This window comes from Scleropages formosus, chromosome 4 (assembly GCF_900964775.1).
Source record: "Scleropages formosus chromosome 4, fSclFor1.1, whole genome shotgun sequence".
In the NCBI taxonomy this organism is placed as follows: Eukaryota; Metazoa; Chordata; class Actinopteri; order Osteoglossiformes; family Osteoglossidae; genus Scleropages; species Scleropages formosus.
In genome coordinates this window covers 27,245,262-27,262,216 of record NC_041809.1, presented here as the reverse complement: position 1 = coordinate 27,262,216, position 16,955 = coordinate 27,245,262, and the positions used below count along the sequence as shown (strand labels likewise).

The 16,955-nt window shown below is 41.3% G+C and overlaps 1 protein-coding gene across 1 annotated transcript; it reads left to right on the top strand.

Annotated features, from left to right (window-relative positions):
- The first annotated feature begins 4,127 nt into the window (after positions 1-4,127).
- LOC108921165 (apoptosis-inducing factor 3-like) lies at positions 4,128-16,852 on the top strand. Its single transcript, XM_018730499.2, has 19 exons — positions 4,128-4,311; positions 5,312-5,405; positions 6,895-7,004; positions 7,206-7,315; positions 7,420-7,464; positions 8,470-8,551; positions 8,784-8,896; positions 9,534-9,620; positions 9,867-9,958; positions 10,692-10,822; positions 11,244-11,359; positions 11,539-11,610; positions 12,702-12,765; positions 13,184-13,260; positions 13,736-13,853; positions 13,973-14,071; positions 14,175-14,247; positions 14,432-14,536; positions 14,765-16,852. The coding sequence occupies exons 1-19, from the start codon at positions 4,293-4,295 to the stop codon at positions 14,796-14,798; spliced, it is 1,641 nt and encodes a 546-aa protein (XP_018586015.2). The 5' UTR covers positions 4,128-4,292; the 3' UTR covers positions 14,799-16,852.
- The last annotated feature ends 103 nt before the right edge of the window (positions 16,853-16,955 follow it).

Sequence of the window (16,955 nt, the reverse complement as noted above, 5' to 3'; positions counted from 1 at the left end):
TGAGAAAGACTGCTTCTGATTAAATAATGATTTTGTAGTGAAAATGAGGGACACAAGGGGCTCACATACTTTAAGGCAGCAATGTATTATCACTTACTGCAATATCAGTTTCGGAATTAAACCACATGGAAGCTTCACACTGAGTTTTTTAAGGCTAAAGAATGGGTGTTTCTGTTTTTCTTTTTTTCAACTTTGCTGCTACTGGGATCACAGCTCTCAGTTTCCACACATGAAGAGACCAGTAGAGCATTTTGAATGCCATCTGGTGACCTGCGTTGGCTCTGTTGAACTGGCAAGCAGCACTGGATTGAAGCCACCACTGTACTTCAGCCGAACTGGGCAAGAAACACTTTCCATAGCCAAAACATACAGGTTCTCTACAGACACTCTCCAGTACTTCATGCTCCATAACTCAGGCAACAGTTTTGATGTGAAATAAACGTAAAAAAAAATTTGTTTTTGTGTGTCGTATGCAAAGGTAACAGGGCACATAACAGATAATAAAATCTCACCAAATTAAACTAAAGGTGAAGTAACTCTTACTTGTACTACGCTTCTAAACAGACCGACTCTTTCCAGTGTGTTATTTGAATGCCTCGCAGGACTGGTTGAACCCTAATCCTAACCCATGCATATCTGCTCACCGACCCCTTGACCTTGTTAAGCACTGCATGCAATATTTTTGACATCTTAAAAAAGCATAAAAGGAAGACACTGATGTGAAAAAATCCAGCTATGAACTGTCAGGAGACCTTTGGAATTTCAGCCAATTGCAGCAGTCACACTGGGATCAGGAGAAGGTCAGCACAAAACCCTCAGTTCACTGCTTTGGCTGTGTGTTGAGCCCTATTTTTGTTATGTGTTACAACATTTTTAAAGGGTTCCTAATTTTATCACACATATGGTATGAGCCAGATTTATATTTAGTGACTCGCCAAACATATCACTTTCCTCAGCCAAATCGAGACGTAACTGCGCCAACATGTGTGTAACACCTTTTCCAGTATCATGTACACCATGAAATATGGTTACATGATATGAGATTAAAATCCCAAAGAGGTGCCCTCCGCATCTCAAGAAAGAATATTTTTTATGGTGACTACTGTTATTATTATCACACACACACACATTTTCAGAACCGCTTGTCCCATACGGGGTCACGGGGAACCGGAGCCAACCCGGTAACACAGGGCGTAAGGCCGGAGGGGGAGGGGACACACCCAGGACGGGACGCCAGTCCGTCGCAAGGCACCCCAAGCGGGACTTGAACCCCAGACCTACCGGAGAGCAGGACCGTGGTCCAACCCACTGAGCCACCGCACCCCCTGTTGTTGTTATTATTATTATTATTATTATTATTATTATTATTATTATTATTATTATTATTATTATTATTATTATTATCCCAGAAACACAGGGCGCAAGGCTAAGGAAGGTACAGCCAGGACAGGACGCCAGTCTATGGGTAGCCACACACACTCACTCACCCATTCACACACTATAGTATGGGCAATTTAGTTAGAGTAAGCAATTCATCTGAACAGCATGTCTTTGGAGTGTGGGAGGAAACCAGAGAACCTGGATCAAACCCACGCAGAAACAGGGAGGACGTGCAAACTCCACACAGACTGTGCGGGGACTGGATCCACGTCCTTATTATTATTATTATTATTATTAGTTTCCTTGCTGGAATCCAGTAGAAATTTCTTCTAAGGTTTCTATGACTACGGCCACCAATGCTGTGACGCGAAGATCAATAATAAAGAACGAAAGACCCGACTATGTGAGACACTTGTGACTGTGACGTTTTCATGACGACTGAAAGACGTGTTCATTTTCAAATAGATAATTTACAGCTATATATGAACAGCAAAACACAAAGCGAACAGTGCAGGCGATGTTCAGTTAAACCATTCTATCATAAGCTTCATAAACGACAGTTACTGTATGATCCTTCTCCTTAAAGCTTTTCAATACAAACCAAACCATTCTTCAACTTCCATTCGAACTTTCTCGGCATTTTTAAATAAACTCTTCGCGCCAGGCGAATTTGTAATACATGTTTTTTTCCGGAAGGTGGCACCCAATACCCAAAGACAGTATGTGCATAAACTCAGGTGAACACACCTATTAGTTATTTATGATTTGTTTTGTGACTGCGGCTCTTGCTCTTTAAATATTAGTATCTTTTTAATACATACTTCAGCGGACTTATTAATATTAAAACAGAAGAGCTATCAAATTTGCTCTTCTCACAAAGTTCACTTCTTCACTAGGTAGCTTAAAATCATGGCATTTAGCACCCTGGGTTCAGATGAGAGAGGGAAATATACATAGATATTATTCATTATAAACATTTTATTAGAAAAGCTCAACCTTCCCCCAGCCTTGTCAGCCTGCTTAGCAAATCCATGCATTTTTTTTTCCCTTCTTGTTGCCAAACGCAGTCACTCCCTTATTTTCCCCGTAAATCCCCCCAACGGCTGAACACTTCATTTAAAATTTTCCCACAATACAACTATCTACAATGGACCAGTTTTCCCACCCAAACTCACGGTAACGCGGGTCGTTACAATATATTTTCCGAAGTCACAGCAGTGCTTGTTGTTGAATTGCAAACAAATGTTTCATAGACTGAAAGGTTAGGTCCTTTCATTGTATCATGAAAAATAGAAATCCAAACATGACCCAAGCAATTTAAACTCAAATATGGTGGCGCAGCAAGTCACACTGCTGTCTCGCAGCGCCTGGTTGGTACAAGAGAATGTGGGTTTGATCCCTGCTCAGTCTGTGTGGGTTTCCTCTGGGTGCTCTGGTTTCCTCCTACAGTCCAAAGACATACTGTTCAGGTCCCCCCATAGTGTGTGAGTGACACAGAGAGAGTGTGTTCCACTGATGTATGGATGAGTGACCCAGTGTAAGTATTGTATCTAGCAGTGTAAGTCACCGCGGTGAATAAGGTGTGTGGGATAATAACACTACATGGAGTTCATTGGAAGTCACTTTGGAGAAAAACACCTGCTAAATAAATAACATCTGTGTAAACCTTTGCTTCAAGGTAAAGGTTTTTCATGAAAACATCATCTAACCATATGCTGCCGCTTTGGTATCTGAGCCAAAATCGCAAATCTTCAAGTGCATGTTATTATCCTTTCCAAGGAATAATACATATTAATACAGAGCAAGTCATGTAATAGTTAAAGCTGCATAACAGAGGAGAAAACCCTAAAGGCTGCTGGTTCAACCTCTTTTAACCTCTAGTTTATAGCATCTTTCAGCAGACTTATGCGATGGATACAGTCAAACGCGTTCAATTTTCACCCCAATCACCAGATCTAAATATCAGTATTTTGTAGGAAGTTTTGGAGTTGAGAGTGAGAAGCAGATTTTGCCCTCTTTCATCCCTCGATAAACTAGGGAGCTTTATTCTTGAAAAATGGTACAATATTCCATTACACACATCTCAGCAATTAAAATAAAATACAGTCAGACAATTCAATTCTGCAAGCTTCAGTCTTGGGGGAATAGATCCCAAATCTGTACGCACTGTATTTTTTGTTTTGTTTTTGTTATTAGGAAGGTTTGTACTTCTCTGTGACAGAATGCCGTGTTAAAATACAACTGGTCTGCAGTCACACTGAATGCCAGCGCTTTGCAAAGCAATGCTCCTTTATATCATGGTCTACTTTGAAGAACTAGATTTCATTGCAGCACCTAAAATCACTACTGTCTTGAAATTAAAAGTCGACACAGCGTACAGGTGAAAGAGGCCTGACAGCTTTGCTCATACGTTGCGTTATGCATTTTGCCCTACATCGCATTCCGTGTTTCCATTGTTGACTTTCTTGCTTTGTCAGCCATTCTTCTCCCCTGTGCACGGGCCAGTGGATTTTGTCTAAAACATCTCATCCTTTTTTAGCATGCATTCACTTGATACTGTACAATACATTTAATAGCGTGCCAGGGTCACACCACCCCCCACAAACTCTCCACGCAAAAACGTCCAAGTGAGGAGGTCACCGTGTGACATTAATCCCACCATTAATCCCAGCTCCCTGTGTCCAGACAGTGGACCTGATCCCAACAGCGCACTGTGGGGGCAGGACCAGAGTGAGGGGACTGGACTGCATGGACTGGATCATGTTCCCATCTCCATTGGCCCATTGTGTTTCACATCACACAGTGCAGACAGCCAGTGTCACAACGTCACGCTGAACAGTTTCCGTCACTGAGAAGACGATTCCCTCATCATTCACGCCGTTGATCGTAACGTTTGTCTTCCGGGGAGAGAGATGTCTGCGAGGCAAACAAGTAAGTGAAGCAAACATCTGAATGTTGCTCTAATATGAGTTTACTGTATATGTACTGCATGTAGCCAGTTTAACAGTTACTACAGTAGCCAAGAGGGGGTAGGTGCTGGTCATCATTGTAATGCAAAGTGTGGGTGAAATGTATGGCATGTTTAAATGATGATTAATTTACAAAAATATTATAGTAACATGCGATACATTAACACGAATGAGGATGATTCACCTCTGCAGCAGTGGACGTTTCTAAAGCAGAAGGTATACAGGTAGTAGATATCGTCACAGTATGTTTGTCATTTCTGATAGAAATACTGACCCAGCATAGGTGTTACAGTCCTAATGCTTCTTTCTGTTCTGTGTTATTACTGACTCTTGTGAGGTTTTGTTAGAAAAAACATGTGCATTGTGATAAAATTTGGATGGCGCATGGCACAGTGGGTAGCGCTGCTGCCTTACAGCAACAAGGCTGCTCGGGCATGGGTTTGAATCCTGTGCGGTCTGAGTACAATTAGCATTGTTCCCCTGTGTTTGTGTGCGGTTCCTTAGTGTGCTCTGGTTTCCTCTCAAACTTCAAAGATGTAATTCTGGTAAACTGGATGCTCAAAATTGACTGCAGTACATGGCTATGTGTGTAAACGTGTGTGTGGCTACCTTACAATGGACTGGTGTGCTGTCTAGGGTGTATCCCTCCAGGTCTTGCACCCAGTGATTCCAGGATAGGCTCCAGACTACCACAACCCTGAGAAGTGGTTAACATAAGCCAGTGAGTGCTTAGATTTGTCTGCATGCTGCAGTGTTTCTAAACCGTCTAAGGTTGCTCTCCTATGGTTTCCACTAGGAAACAGAAAACAGTGCTCTGCTCATGTTAGGAGGAACCTAAATGACACAGAAAAAAAGGTTGAGGTTGAAAAGCTAATTGGAAACACAACAAGAAACCTGCAGAATTTAGTTTGTTCGTTCAAAACCTTTAAATGCAAACAGTCTATGAGCATGTGTCTTTTAAGACAGGAGTAGCCTGGGGCTGGAGGAAGACCCTGACTCAGACCCAGAGGAGGTGATTGAGGAGGTGTGCGAGGAGTCTGCACTGAGAGATGGACAGTAAGATGGACAAAGTGGAGCTCACCAATCCCACCTAACTCTGTTGTGTCTTACCCCCACCCTTGTGCTTCTTCAGTCTGTTCTTACCACAGCAGTTGTTTACTGTAGAGGTGGAGACAGACTTACATGGGAAAGCCTGGGAAATTGAAATGGCCTCAGTCTTACCTGTCAGGTAGATCTTACAGGGTGGTTTGATGTGGCTCCTTGTTTTCCCCACAGCTGGGACCCTTACTCTTCTCCATCTATACCTCTTCTCTAGGCTCTGTCATTGTATCTCACATGTGCTCCTATCACTGCCATGCTGGTGATACTCAGCATCATCTTCCTCACCTGTTCTTTTCCCAACGAGTACAGATCTCTTCTTACATTACAGCTTGCCTCTCTGACATCTCTGCTTGAATGAATGTCTCCTATTTACAATTTAATCTTTATAAAGTCCTGGAGACTCCACCTTCCAGCAGGTCCATTCACTTTTTGTAAACTCTTTGCCAAACTAGACAATTTGCTCATTTCATCTGCATCATCAGTCAAGAGTTTGGGATTAACAGCTAATTCAGTCCTGTGTCTCTACTAGCAAATTGAAGCCATATTCAAATGTTGTAGATATCTCCTGTATAATATTTACAGGATTACCCTGCATGCTTAGCAACTCCTAGTACAGGCTATGAGAACATCCTTCCTAAACGACTGCAACTTGCTCCTATCTGGCCTTTGGGCTTCTGCCATTAAGCCTCTTGATAGATCCAGAATGTTTTAGCAGGAATTTTGTTCCACTTGTCAAAGTGCTCCCATGTATCTCTCTTGTCCTTCCTGGCTTCCTTTGGCAACCCATACCAAGTTCAATCTTGGTTAAGGTCAGCACATACATCCAAGGATCTTTACCCCAACACCTACAGGACCTGATCATTTTCTACACCCCAGCAAGAGTGCTGTGTTCCTCCTCTCCTGGCTACTTGGTGAATGTTCTCACAAGAGAAACAAAATTAAAAGACTTTAGGTTCTTGGCTTTGGCTCCATGGTGGTGGAATGAGCTTTTTCTCTCTTAGAACTGTTGAATCCTTTACAACATTTAAGTCAAATCTCAAAACATCCAAAATTTCTTTTGAATCCACTTCTCTGCTGACCTCTTATCGCACCATCTATCATAATCATCTTTGTATTCCCTCTCTGACTCAATTCTATAGGCAGCTACTTAAATAATGTATGTTGGTAAAATGGTGGTGTCAGCCAAACAAACTCTGCTTTGATAATTGTTTTTGTACTGGAAGCTCTTCATTTGTCATGGAATGCATATTTTTTACTGAGTTGTACATTGCTTCGGATAAGTGACTGCTAAATGGATAAATGTAAATGTAATGTAACTGACACACATTATTACCCATTAAATCAATTTGTGTTGAAGCCTCAGTATAAAACTGAGGTCATGACTTTGAAAATTTTGGAGAAAAAAGGCCATTCTTGTCAAGTTATGTCCATCTATTTCCCTTAGGATGATGGAGGTGGAGGTAGGGCATCAGAATGTGTTGCTAATACACAGTGAGGGGGAGTACAGTGCTATTGGGAACCAGTGCACCCACTATGGAGCTCCTCTTAGTAAAGGTGAGCATACCTATACCAGCTGCTGCAATTTCTACATGCTCTGTTATACCATATTTTACATCACTGCATTTTCACTCCATGACCATGACATCATGTTTCACCTCTAAGATAGTGTTTATAGTTCATGTAGTAGAGATGCTGAGTACAGCTTCCAATAACAGGGACAAGGGGACCAGTGCTAATGAATGGGTTGCATGACAGGTGTGCTGTCAGGGACAAGGGTTCGATGCCCCTGGCACGGGAGCTGCTTCAACGTCAAGACAGGAGACCTGGAAGAATATCCAGGCATTGACTGCCTGCCATGTCATAAGGTACCCCAATCCCCTACAGGCACCCAAGACACACCCTCAATATGACAAAGAGACATACTTGCAGCACTTGTTAGTTTTACTAACCTGTCTACTTGTGTTTAAAGGTGAAAGTCCAGAACAACAAAGTGTATGTGTCAATAAATAAAAAGGTAAAATCTTGTAATGTTTGCATCACATCAGCCTCTTGGCTTCTATATATATGCATACTGACATAGTGTACAGGCATTCCTTGATTAGTGAAATTAATCCCTTCCCGAAAACAGTGCAGATATCCAAATTTTGTATATGAAAAGCATATTTCTCATTATTTTAAATAGGGAAAAATAGTAATGTGTTCCAAGCCTATCCAAAAACTGCAAACAAATTTTTTCAAATACTGTAAAACACCTACGTCAACCCATGATTTCAGCACAATATAAAACATATTTACACACTTCCCACACCTTTCTTTTTTTGATCAGTTTTCTGCAGGATGAGCAATAAACCAAGCAGGGATCCACTGAGCACACCGTGTTTATTATGAACAACTTTCTAAAACTGCACGCTGCTGCTAAAATGCACATATATACCAGAAAAACCAACAGCTAAACTTTTCCTGCTAATTGCTCTGCTGTCTCTGCAATCATTCAGTTAAATATTGCTGAAAGTCATTCCTGTGGAATTTCACACACTTCCCATAATGCCCCACTCTCTAAAAACAACACTTATATTCCTAACACACCAATAGAAGAAGAAATATGGATGCAGACACGCTAATTACAGTACATTTCCACTTCACTACACGGGACTTTAATTTTTTAGACACACTTTGCATAATTTTCATTACACTGATTTTATGTTCTTTAAATTAAATAAATAAGCATCAAAAGCCAAGAGCTGTTATACTGAAATTTCAAATGAAGAGAGTTTATACATCAAGGGATGCCTGTATTTATTAACTTCATAGCTATTACAAAGTTACGTGTACTACACATGTAACAGAAGTGTACTGACTAAAGGAACACTAAAGATAGTGTTAATAGTGATAATTAGTCATATGTAATCCATAGTGAGCATATACTAATTTGCTGACAAATTTGAAAGACTGATGTTCTGAATGATGATACAGATTTGTTGTTGATGGTGATGATACAGATTAGTTTTCTCCCTCTCAGTCTCTGAGAAAGAGCAAGCGGCTGAAAGACATGTGCAGCAGGGTGCCTGGAGATAACCGTACTGTACTGTTGATTGGAGGAGGTGAGGCAGAGATTCATTTAGCTCACAAAAGTGGAAGGCTTCATCTGGGCTTTGTCCTGATTCTTCAAAATTATTGCGGTCTTGCTTGCTTTGTAACAGTGCTGCCCCCTAACATCACTCTCACAGCACTAATATAACAGCAGAACAATCTGAAACCATTCAAACACATATTTTGGGTCAACTGGCCCTGTTTGTGTGCTTTGAAGAGAAGACTTCCCTTGTGCAAATGCAGGGCCGGCCTCCTTGGTGTGTGCTGAGACCCTGCGGCAGGAGAACTACACTGGCCGTATCATCATGGTAACCCGAGAAGAGCTACTACCCTATGACAAGACTACACTCAGCAAGGCATGCTGGGGGACCAGTGGGTGGGCTTGTGTGCTTTCTGGAATTGTGGAGTCAGGGGTATACAGTATGTGGCAATTATGCGAGTGAAGGGGGTTAGGGTTAGGAATATATGAAAAGTGGGAGATGCTCCCAAAAACCACAAAATTAATTTTCATGAGTCAATATCTTCAGTAGAGGGAAGTGCGGTGGTGCAACGGGTTTGGCCTTTGCCTACTCTCTGGTGGGTCTGGGGTTTGAGTCCCGCTTGGGGTTCCTTGCGTCGGACGGGCGTCCCGTCCTGGGTGTGTCCCCTCCCCTCCGGCCTTATGCCCTGTGTTGGCAGGTTAGGCTCTGGCTCACCGCAACCCCGCTTGGGACAAGCGTTTCAGGCAGTGTGTGTGTGTGTGAGTACATTCAGTAGTTCGGGCCAGTAAAGTATCAAAGAATTTTTTCTTGTTTTCTCTTTCCAGGTTACTCTTTATATAGAACGTGTATAGAATATATACTGTAAGTACGTAATGTATTATATGTATGCAGAAAATATAAAGGATGCAAGTGAATCATAATGGCAACTACCCTTCCCCATCCAAGCAAATGCAATTAGACTGCATGCAGTTGTAGCAAAACAGGCCACATGCTGTGTTTCTGCCCTATGCAGGTGATGAATGTACAGAGTGACAGCATTCTAATGCGCCGTATGGAATTCTACCACCAGCATGACATTGAGGTGCGGCTGCATAAAGAGGTTAGGTCACTGTAGCCTTCCAGACAACACAAACTTTACTGATCATTAACCTTTTCTACTCAGACTAGCAGTACACAGCAGGCTTTATTTAAAACTGATTAACGAAACCCCACGAGAATATGTGATAACGAGTGTTAGTTTTTTAAAGTCTAATTTTGAAAAAGTTATTTATTCATACTTAATATTAATAACACATTTGAACTTGACTGGGTCATTCAGACTGATTGACTGAATGTTATTTTGGAGGCTGTATCTGTGGACGTGGAGAAGAAAATAGTGACGTTTGATGATGGTTCACAGCAGAGCTACAGCCAATTGCTGATCTCCACTGGCTGCAGGTTGGTGGTGCCCTATACCCTCACTGTCATAATTTGCCTTATTCCTAACTGAACATTGTGAGCTACGCTATCAAATCTTAATCCTGAGAACAGTGTGTTTGTGCTGACACCTCCTGCTTTTGTTAATCTCAGTCTTGTGCTCCTTAATATGTTTCTATCGGTTTATTTTCATTTATGTGTTTGGATTTGGTTTTTCAGCAGTGTCTGTAAGCACTCATGATTTGTCAGAACTAAAACCAGAACCAGCTGGATTAAGAACTGAAAGAATTTGCTTTTCAGTAGTTGATATGTGGTAGCGCAGTGGGCTTGGCCGGGTCCTGCTCTGTGGTGGGTCCGAGGTTCGAGCCCTGCTTGGGGTACCTTGTGATGGACTGATGTCCCGTCCTGGTTTTGTCCCCTCGTCCTCCAGCCTTGTGCCCTGTATTGCCGGGTTAGGTTCTGGCTCGCCGCGACCCTGCTTGAGACAAGCGGCTTCAGCCAGTGTGTGATAGTTGATACTGTATATTGTAATTTTCAGTGATGTTGGGCAGCAAAATTAAGTGACCAAAGTGAAAAACAATATCAATATATCTCCTTGTAGCTGTTATTCATAAGGTTGGAATATGCATGTTCCTGTGCATACAGAGCCAGTGTATATTTTGTTCAACTGCTCACACCATTTCCTTTCGTGTCTAATCCAGTCTCTCTCACACCTTGTTCTATTCTACCTCTGACCTGACTGTTCTGCCTACAGAGCCAAATTACTGACCTGTCCTGGGGTCCATCTGGACAATATACAATTGTTGGAGACCCCCGAGGATGCTAGGAAGATCCATTATTCATGCGTAGGCAGAATGACAGTCATTGTGGGAACATCATTCGTAGGTAACAGCACCAGACCTCTAAGACCTGGCTTGATATATGATATGATATGATACAAGTTAACCTGTCACATTTCCCTGAAATTTGTTTTGTGTCACAGCAGCTCTATCCATCAAAGACAAAGACATATTACGCATCAAGAGCCGAAACACAAAGATATAGGAAGAAAAAAAGAAAAAATAAGTAATGAATAAAAAGATAAATAAAACACTATGTTTTTCAGATTGATACGCATTAACACAAGACATCACAATACATTGGCCAGAATATTGTACATTCAGACTTTTACACACTAATGTAGAAAGTTGGTGTGTTTCTTCACACCCCCGCAATGGGCTTTTGTACTAGACGTCTGCATCAATGCAACCTATAACAATTCAGCACACCTATGTACATAAGGACTAAGCCAGTTTTCTTTTTTCAGGTATGGAGGTAGCGTCATACATGATTGACAAGGCCAAGAGTGTGACAGTGATTGGGCGTAATGACTTTCCATACCAGAAGACACTGGGGACTGAAATTGGGAAGTTAACAATGAGGGTCAGTCATTCTGCATGCTTGATTATACTGCATTGTGTGCATGTGCAGGTGTATTTGTCTGTGTGCACGTTTCTTTGTATTTTTGTCTCTGTGTGTGTGTTGTTTGGGTATGTGGATGATATGTGAAAATTTTTTCCAAGAATCCAGAGTGTCTTCTGATTGTTTCTCCTCTGTTGAAGATGCTGGCAGAGAAGAATGTGAAGTTCTATATGAATGACAGCATCACTGAGATCAAGGGAGAAAAGGGGAAGGTAGGAGGAAGCTGAGTCATGTCTTCGAATGTATTTACAACCAGATCTAGCTTTCAGCATGTAAATGTTAAGGCAGTAAAGGCTGTCATCCCCTCTGTGATTCTACAGTTCAAACTGCAGTTTGAGAATGACCAACTAAAGGTTCAAGTTGGCCAAACTCTGTTTGCATAACTACCTCCATCCACCCTTGTCATGAGCTTCCAAGTTATTGATTACTGGAAAAGTACACTGTGGGGCAGCACAATGCTGTTGTTTCACAGCAACTGGGCGGTGTTAGAGGATATGGGATCAACCCCCCTCAGTGTTTGTGTGAATTTTCCATATTCTCCTGTCCTTCTGTGGGTTTCTTCCCATGGTCCAAAGAGAGGTGTTTTGAGTGAATTGATGACTCTAAATTGCCCATAGTATGTGTCACAGTGTGTTGCTGTGATGTACAGAGGAGTGATTGGCTGGAGGTAGTGTATCTATCAGTGTAGGTCACCAAACTGAAGGTCACAAGCTTATCAGACAGGTGGTGCCCTGGTGATCACCTTACCACTTCAGAAACTGCCTACACAGTAATAACACTTTTTGTATTATTGTTGAGTTGACATTAAGCCTTGGACTCCCAGGGATGGTTTTCTGTACTAGTCGTAAGACTTCTGTTTTCTCTACTCTGTTGCTTTTCGTTTTTTTTTTCTGCTGTTAAATGTGTATTGTTATCACTAATTCTTTTTTCTGGTTGCATGTCTCTCCGTACTATTTTGTACTTATTCTAAGTGCTCTGTAAAAGTAGGTTGAATTTAATTTAACTGTATAGACTAGATAACTGCTATTAAAAGTGCAACTGCTTCACTTTCTACATCATTAAATGGTTCTGCTAGGGGTTAAAGAGTTTATACTCGATCTTTAATGGATTGTCATTGTATGGAATAGATTATATGGTTTTCTGTATATGTTTTCTGAAGTTGACTCTTCTTAAAATTGGAAGAGGGCAGTCATTTTGCACTGAGCGAATTTCTTTCTGTTGGTTGTCTTATCATCTAGTTGTCCATACTACCGACATAGTAGGTTAATTGTAAGAGTATAAACAGCTAAAACATGTTTTTCAGGTTAAAGAGGTGGTTTTGAAGAGTGGTGTGGTCCTACCTGCCGATGTCCTTATTATAGGGATTGGTAAGTACCAGTACACTCCATTGGTATTTCCCAACCTCCTTTTCTGTGGGACCTTTTTTACTGGGAGCATATGGTGGCAAGTGACATCCAAACAGGCTCAAGCAGATACTTGGAAATGATGTAGAGAATGTCACACATGGGCTGCTTCATATGCTACAGAACACTTGCTGTCTTTGAGGCTAACTGTGCACACCTGTTGAGGTGTGTGATGTGGCATATATCAGGTAATATTCCCATCAGGATCATTAGCTTCTACTCAGTTCCATCCTAAACAGAAGCACACATAATGAAGCAGGAATTCTAGAAAACTGTGATAAAATAAAAGGCTTTGCCATGGGTTTAATCTCTTTGCCAGAGACCTACCCAGTCTTGCCTCAATAGATCTGAGACCTGATTGGCACTTTATCTGTTTCTCAAGGTGTTGTTCCAAACTCAGAATTTCTAGAGGGTAGCGCAGTGGAGCTGGATGCCAAAAAGTATGTCATTGTGGACAAGGTAAAAAGAGCTTGGCCAGTGTTGGTATTACTTATATATCAAAAACAGAAAACAACATTTGAATAATATGAATTGAAGATGAATTAAAGACATGCTAAAAGTGGGAATAAATGATTTATGTGATTTTGAGTATATGTTGTATATTTAGATTTTGTGCTTTTTTTAAGATATATTACATTATTGTGAAACCACTCAAATTACCATGGTCACTCAGTATTCACTCAAATGGGACAGCAGTTTCTGCTCAGAGTCTCACATCATGTGACATTTATACAGCTGGAAACTTCAATAGTGTCATCTAGTTTAATGATACTGTTCAGTAGTACAGCAACAGGAACTCAACCTAAAATCCCAGATCTTCAGTGCCTACTCAGCCTGCTACTGCTCACCGATAGCCTCTGTATCACCTATAAATAATACTAATAGGTGGGATTCCTTTTCTTTGTGCTATTCCATTCCTTCTCTTCTTTCAAAGCATATGAGGACCAATGTTGCAGACGCTTTCTCTGCCGGGGACGTGGCCTCCTTCCCACTGGCTATGCTCAAGGACCAGAAGGTCTCTGTGGGCCACTGGCAGATGGCCCAAGCTCAGGGTAGGTCTGATTTTGTTCTCATAGCCTCTTGTAATGTACGATAACCCCTTGATATTCAGATGGCCCCTAGTCATTAAATTGCAAACCTTTCTTTTTCTTTTGTTTTGCAATAAATTTAGGGAGGACTGCAGCTTTAAACATGCTGAACAAGCAGGTTGAGTTGAAAAGCATCCCCTTTTATTGGACGGTGTTGTTGGGGCAAACATTCCGATATGTAGGTGAGTCATTTATTACGGAGGAAAGGAACAAAAACCCAAGTTTAACAGGTACTAAATTGAAGTGAGACTGTTGACATTGTTATTTGTCTCATGTGTCACCCAGGGTATGGGGAGGGTTACACAGATGTTGTCCTGAAATGGAAAAGGGAAGACACATTCCTGGCTTTTTATATCAAGTAAGTGAACTATTGCTCAGCTAGATGCAGACATCATGTCTTTAAGAGTTCACATCTTTAGGTCTTAGTCATATCTCCAGGAGGTATCTTCCATGGCAGTCATAGCAATGAAACGATACACATTGTCTTACTTTCAAACTGAGCAAATAGTCTAACTCATTTTTCTGCTCTGCATGTTCAACAGGGATAATGAGGTGGTGGCAGCGGTGAGTTTGAACTATGATCCCGCTGTGTCTCTGGTGGCAGACAGAATTGCATCAGGGAAAGCAATTTCAAAGGTGGAAGCAGAGTGAGTGTCAACCCATTCTCCCTGTGGACAAGGGGCTCATCTATCTCAGGAAGTAAATTGACACACAGATGAATGAAACAAATAAAACACGTATACAAACACTAACACAGGTATCCGGCACACTTTGATACAGACACTGGGAACTAACACACATAAACACAGGGAAGTGAAGTTGCATAAACTTGGAACTGATTGCCTGTCACATTATCTCTCTTATCCACTTTAAAGGTCAGAGGAAATTAGCTGGCTGAAGCTGCCCTGATGCACACTGGCTACAGGTCACCTCTGACTCAATCAGAGAATATCTTGGATGTCCTTCTTTGTCAGTTCATCTTCATCTGTTCAAACAGGACAGCTATGATCCATTTTGGTTTATTAGTCATTTTGTAGTCATTTTGGAAAGAGAAAGTCTTAACAAAGCCAAAATCAAGTTTATATCTTACATTAAAAAAAATAGCAAGTAAACCTATGTCTGATGAAAAATCACTGCGCAAATCAGTTTAAAAATTGTTATTGAGAGAGAGGGGTCTTGAAGTCTAACTTTAATGTCATTTCTATGACAGCACTATTTTTTAAGAAACACATCTCAGATATCCTGCTCTGTGTGGCTTGGATACTAAAATCTGCCTTCAGATACCTTTCTTCCTCAAAGACGGAAAGGAAATATAAAGTATCACCATTGCATTATAATCAAAGGACATTTCAATAAGCATACTTATTTGTTATTTTTCCTGTTCCTGTTTTTGACGTTCTAACACTTAAGTTTGTTATTTGTCTTTAGACGCTGAGTCGGGTTTGATTTTTTTTCTCAAAATCAGGACTTTATATTTCCTACACGCATTTTAACGAAAACATCCATGGCAGTATGAATGAGTTGACTCTTTCTAGAAGCTAGTTGATATAATCTGTCAATAAGGGCAAACAACCTGAACTGAAAACCCTTAAAAACAGACAGAATGAATCACAGTTTCAAATAGATATACAAAAAAAGCAACAAAAAGTGGATGGATAAGAGGGTATTGGCCAGTATGAGATACTCTGTTTGAGGGGGTGATGAACTGATTGTTGACTGCTACAAAAAAGCCATTCTAATAATGGGTTACGCAAACATGACACAAAGAGCGCAGCTAAACTGCCTGGAACTTTTTACAAAAGAAATGCTGTGCCTCCCGCTATCCACGGCCCCTTTCTTTCTCTCTGTGCAGATTGTTATGTGTTATGGCACCACCTTTTCAGTGGGGTGCCCTAACCTCCACACCGTAGTTCAGTACATTCGGTACATTGCTGTATTACCCTTTCACAGTGCTGTACAAGTGGGTATCAAGGTTCACCTTTAAAACAGCGATCCCTACCAGCATATGTCGCTGAGCTGTCTCTCCTTAAAGAAGACTATACGTTGATGTACTTTGTTTTTCAAAGCAGATGTACAGGTTACATTTTTATGGAATTTTAAAAACTCAGGCAGGTCCTAAGCAAATATTACCATTTATAGATGCTTCTACTACTTCAGCCTGTTTTCGCTGTGAATGTATAATAATCTTTGTTATGTATAGTGTATTTGTGAACGCAGGTTCCACATGCTTCAATGCGCATTAAGGGGACATACGGTATTTCAGGCCAGACTGGTCCTGGTGATTAGCAGTATCAGGCATTTAAACTTTCTAAGGTCTGCAAAGTCCCCCCAGGGCAACACCTCCTGTGTTATCAGAATCCTGCCAGGTATGAATCTGGTCTTTTCGGGTGCTCATAAACCATAAAATCATCTTGCAACCATGGATGACCTTGTTTTCGTAATTTACTGTTTCTCGGATTTTGTTTTCGATACTTTGAAAATAAAGTACATCTTTCATTATTTCTCTATTTTGTTACTGAAGTGCAATTTTAAGTCTTGCACACACATTTATGCACAAAAAGTCGGAGCATTCAGCTTATAAATCAATACACAGCCAGTTGGCTTGTTGCTTGACCACAGTCTTCAGTTTTCAGGGTTCACTTTTAAATGGAATCTGACTGTAAACCACCTTTGGCTCCTTACTCTCCAGTCTCCAGTGTAGATCATGAAGGCTAAAGGGTCAGCAGGTAAGGTAATGTTTTAGGGCTGTCACCTTGCAAAATCAAGATGCCTGGTGTGACCACCTACTGGAGAGCAGAACCCGGTCCAACCCACTGCACCACCGAGCCCCCCACTAGTAAGAATACATTTGGTTAATAATTGCTCCCAGCTATTTACAGGTCTTTATCAACTGCTAAACCCCAGATAGACCCCTTTGCTCATCTACTTCTGCTGGCTTGGGGGTCCCGCACACGAAAAGTAAAGCACGGAGGTTCTTGGTTCTGGCTCCGTTGTGGTGGAACGACCTTCCCCTCTCACTCAGAACTGCTGAATCTCTGTCTACATTCAAGAAAGGTCTGAAAACTC

Bases quoted from the DNA above. Each gene is read 5' to 3' on its own strand.
- LOC108921165 (XM_018730499.2), top strand. The intron at 7,465-8,469 runs GTAAAATCTTGT...TCTCCCTCTCAG, and splicing joins ATGTGTCAATAAATAAAAAG to TCTCTGAGAAAGAGCAAGCG. The intron at 8,897-9,533 runs GCATGCTGGGGG...TGCCCTATGCAG, and splicing joins ACAAGACTACACTCAGCAAG to GTGATGAATGTACAGAGTGA.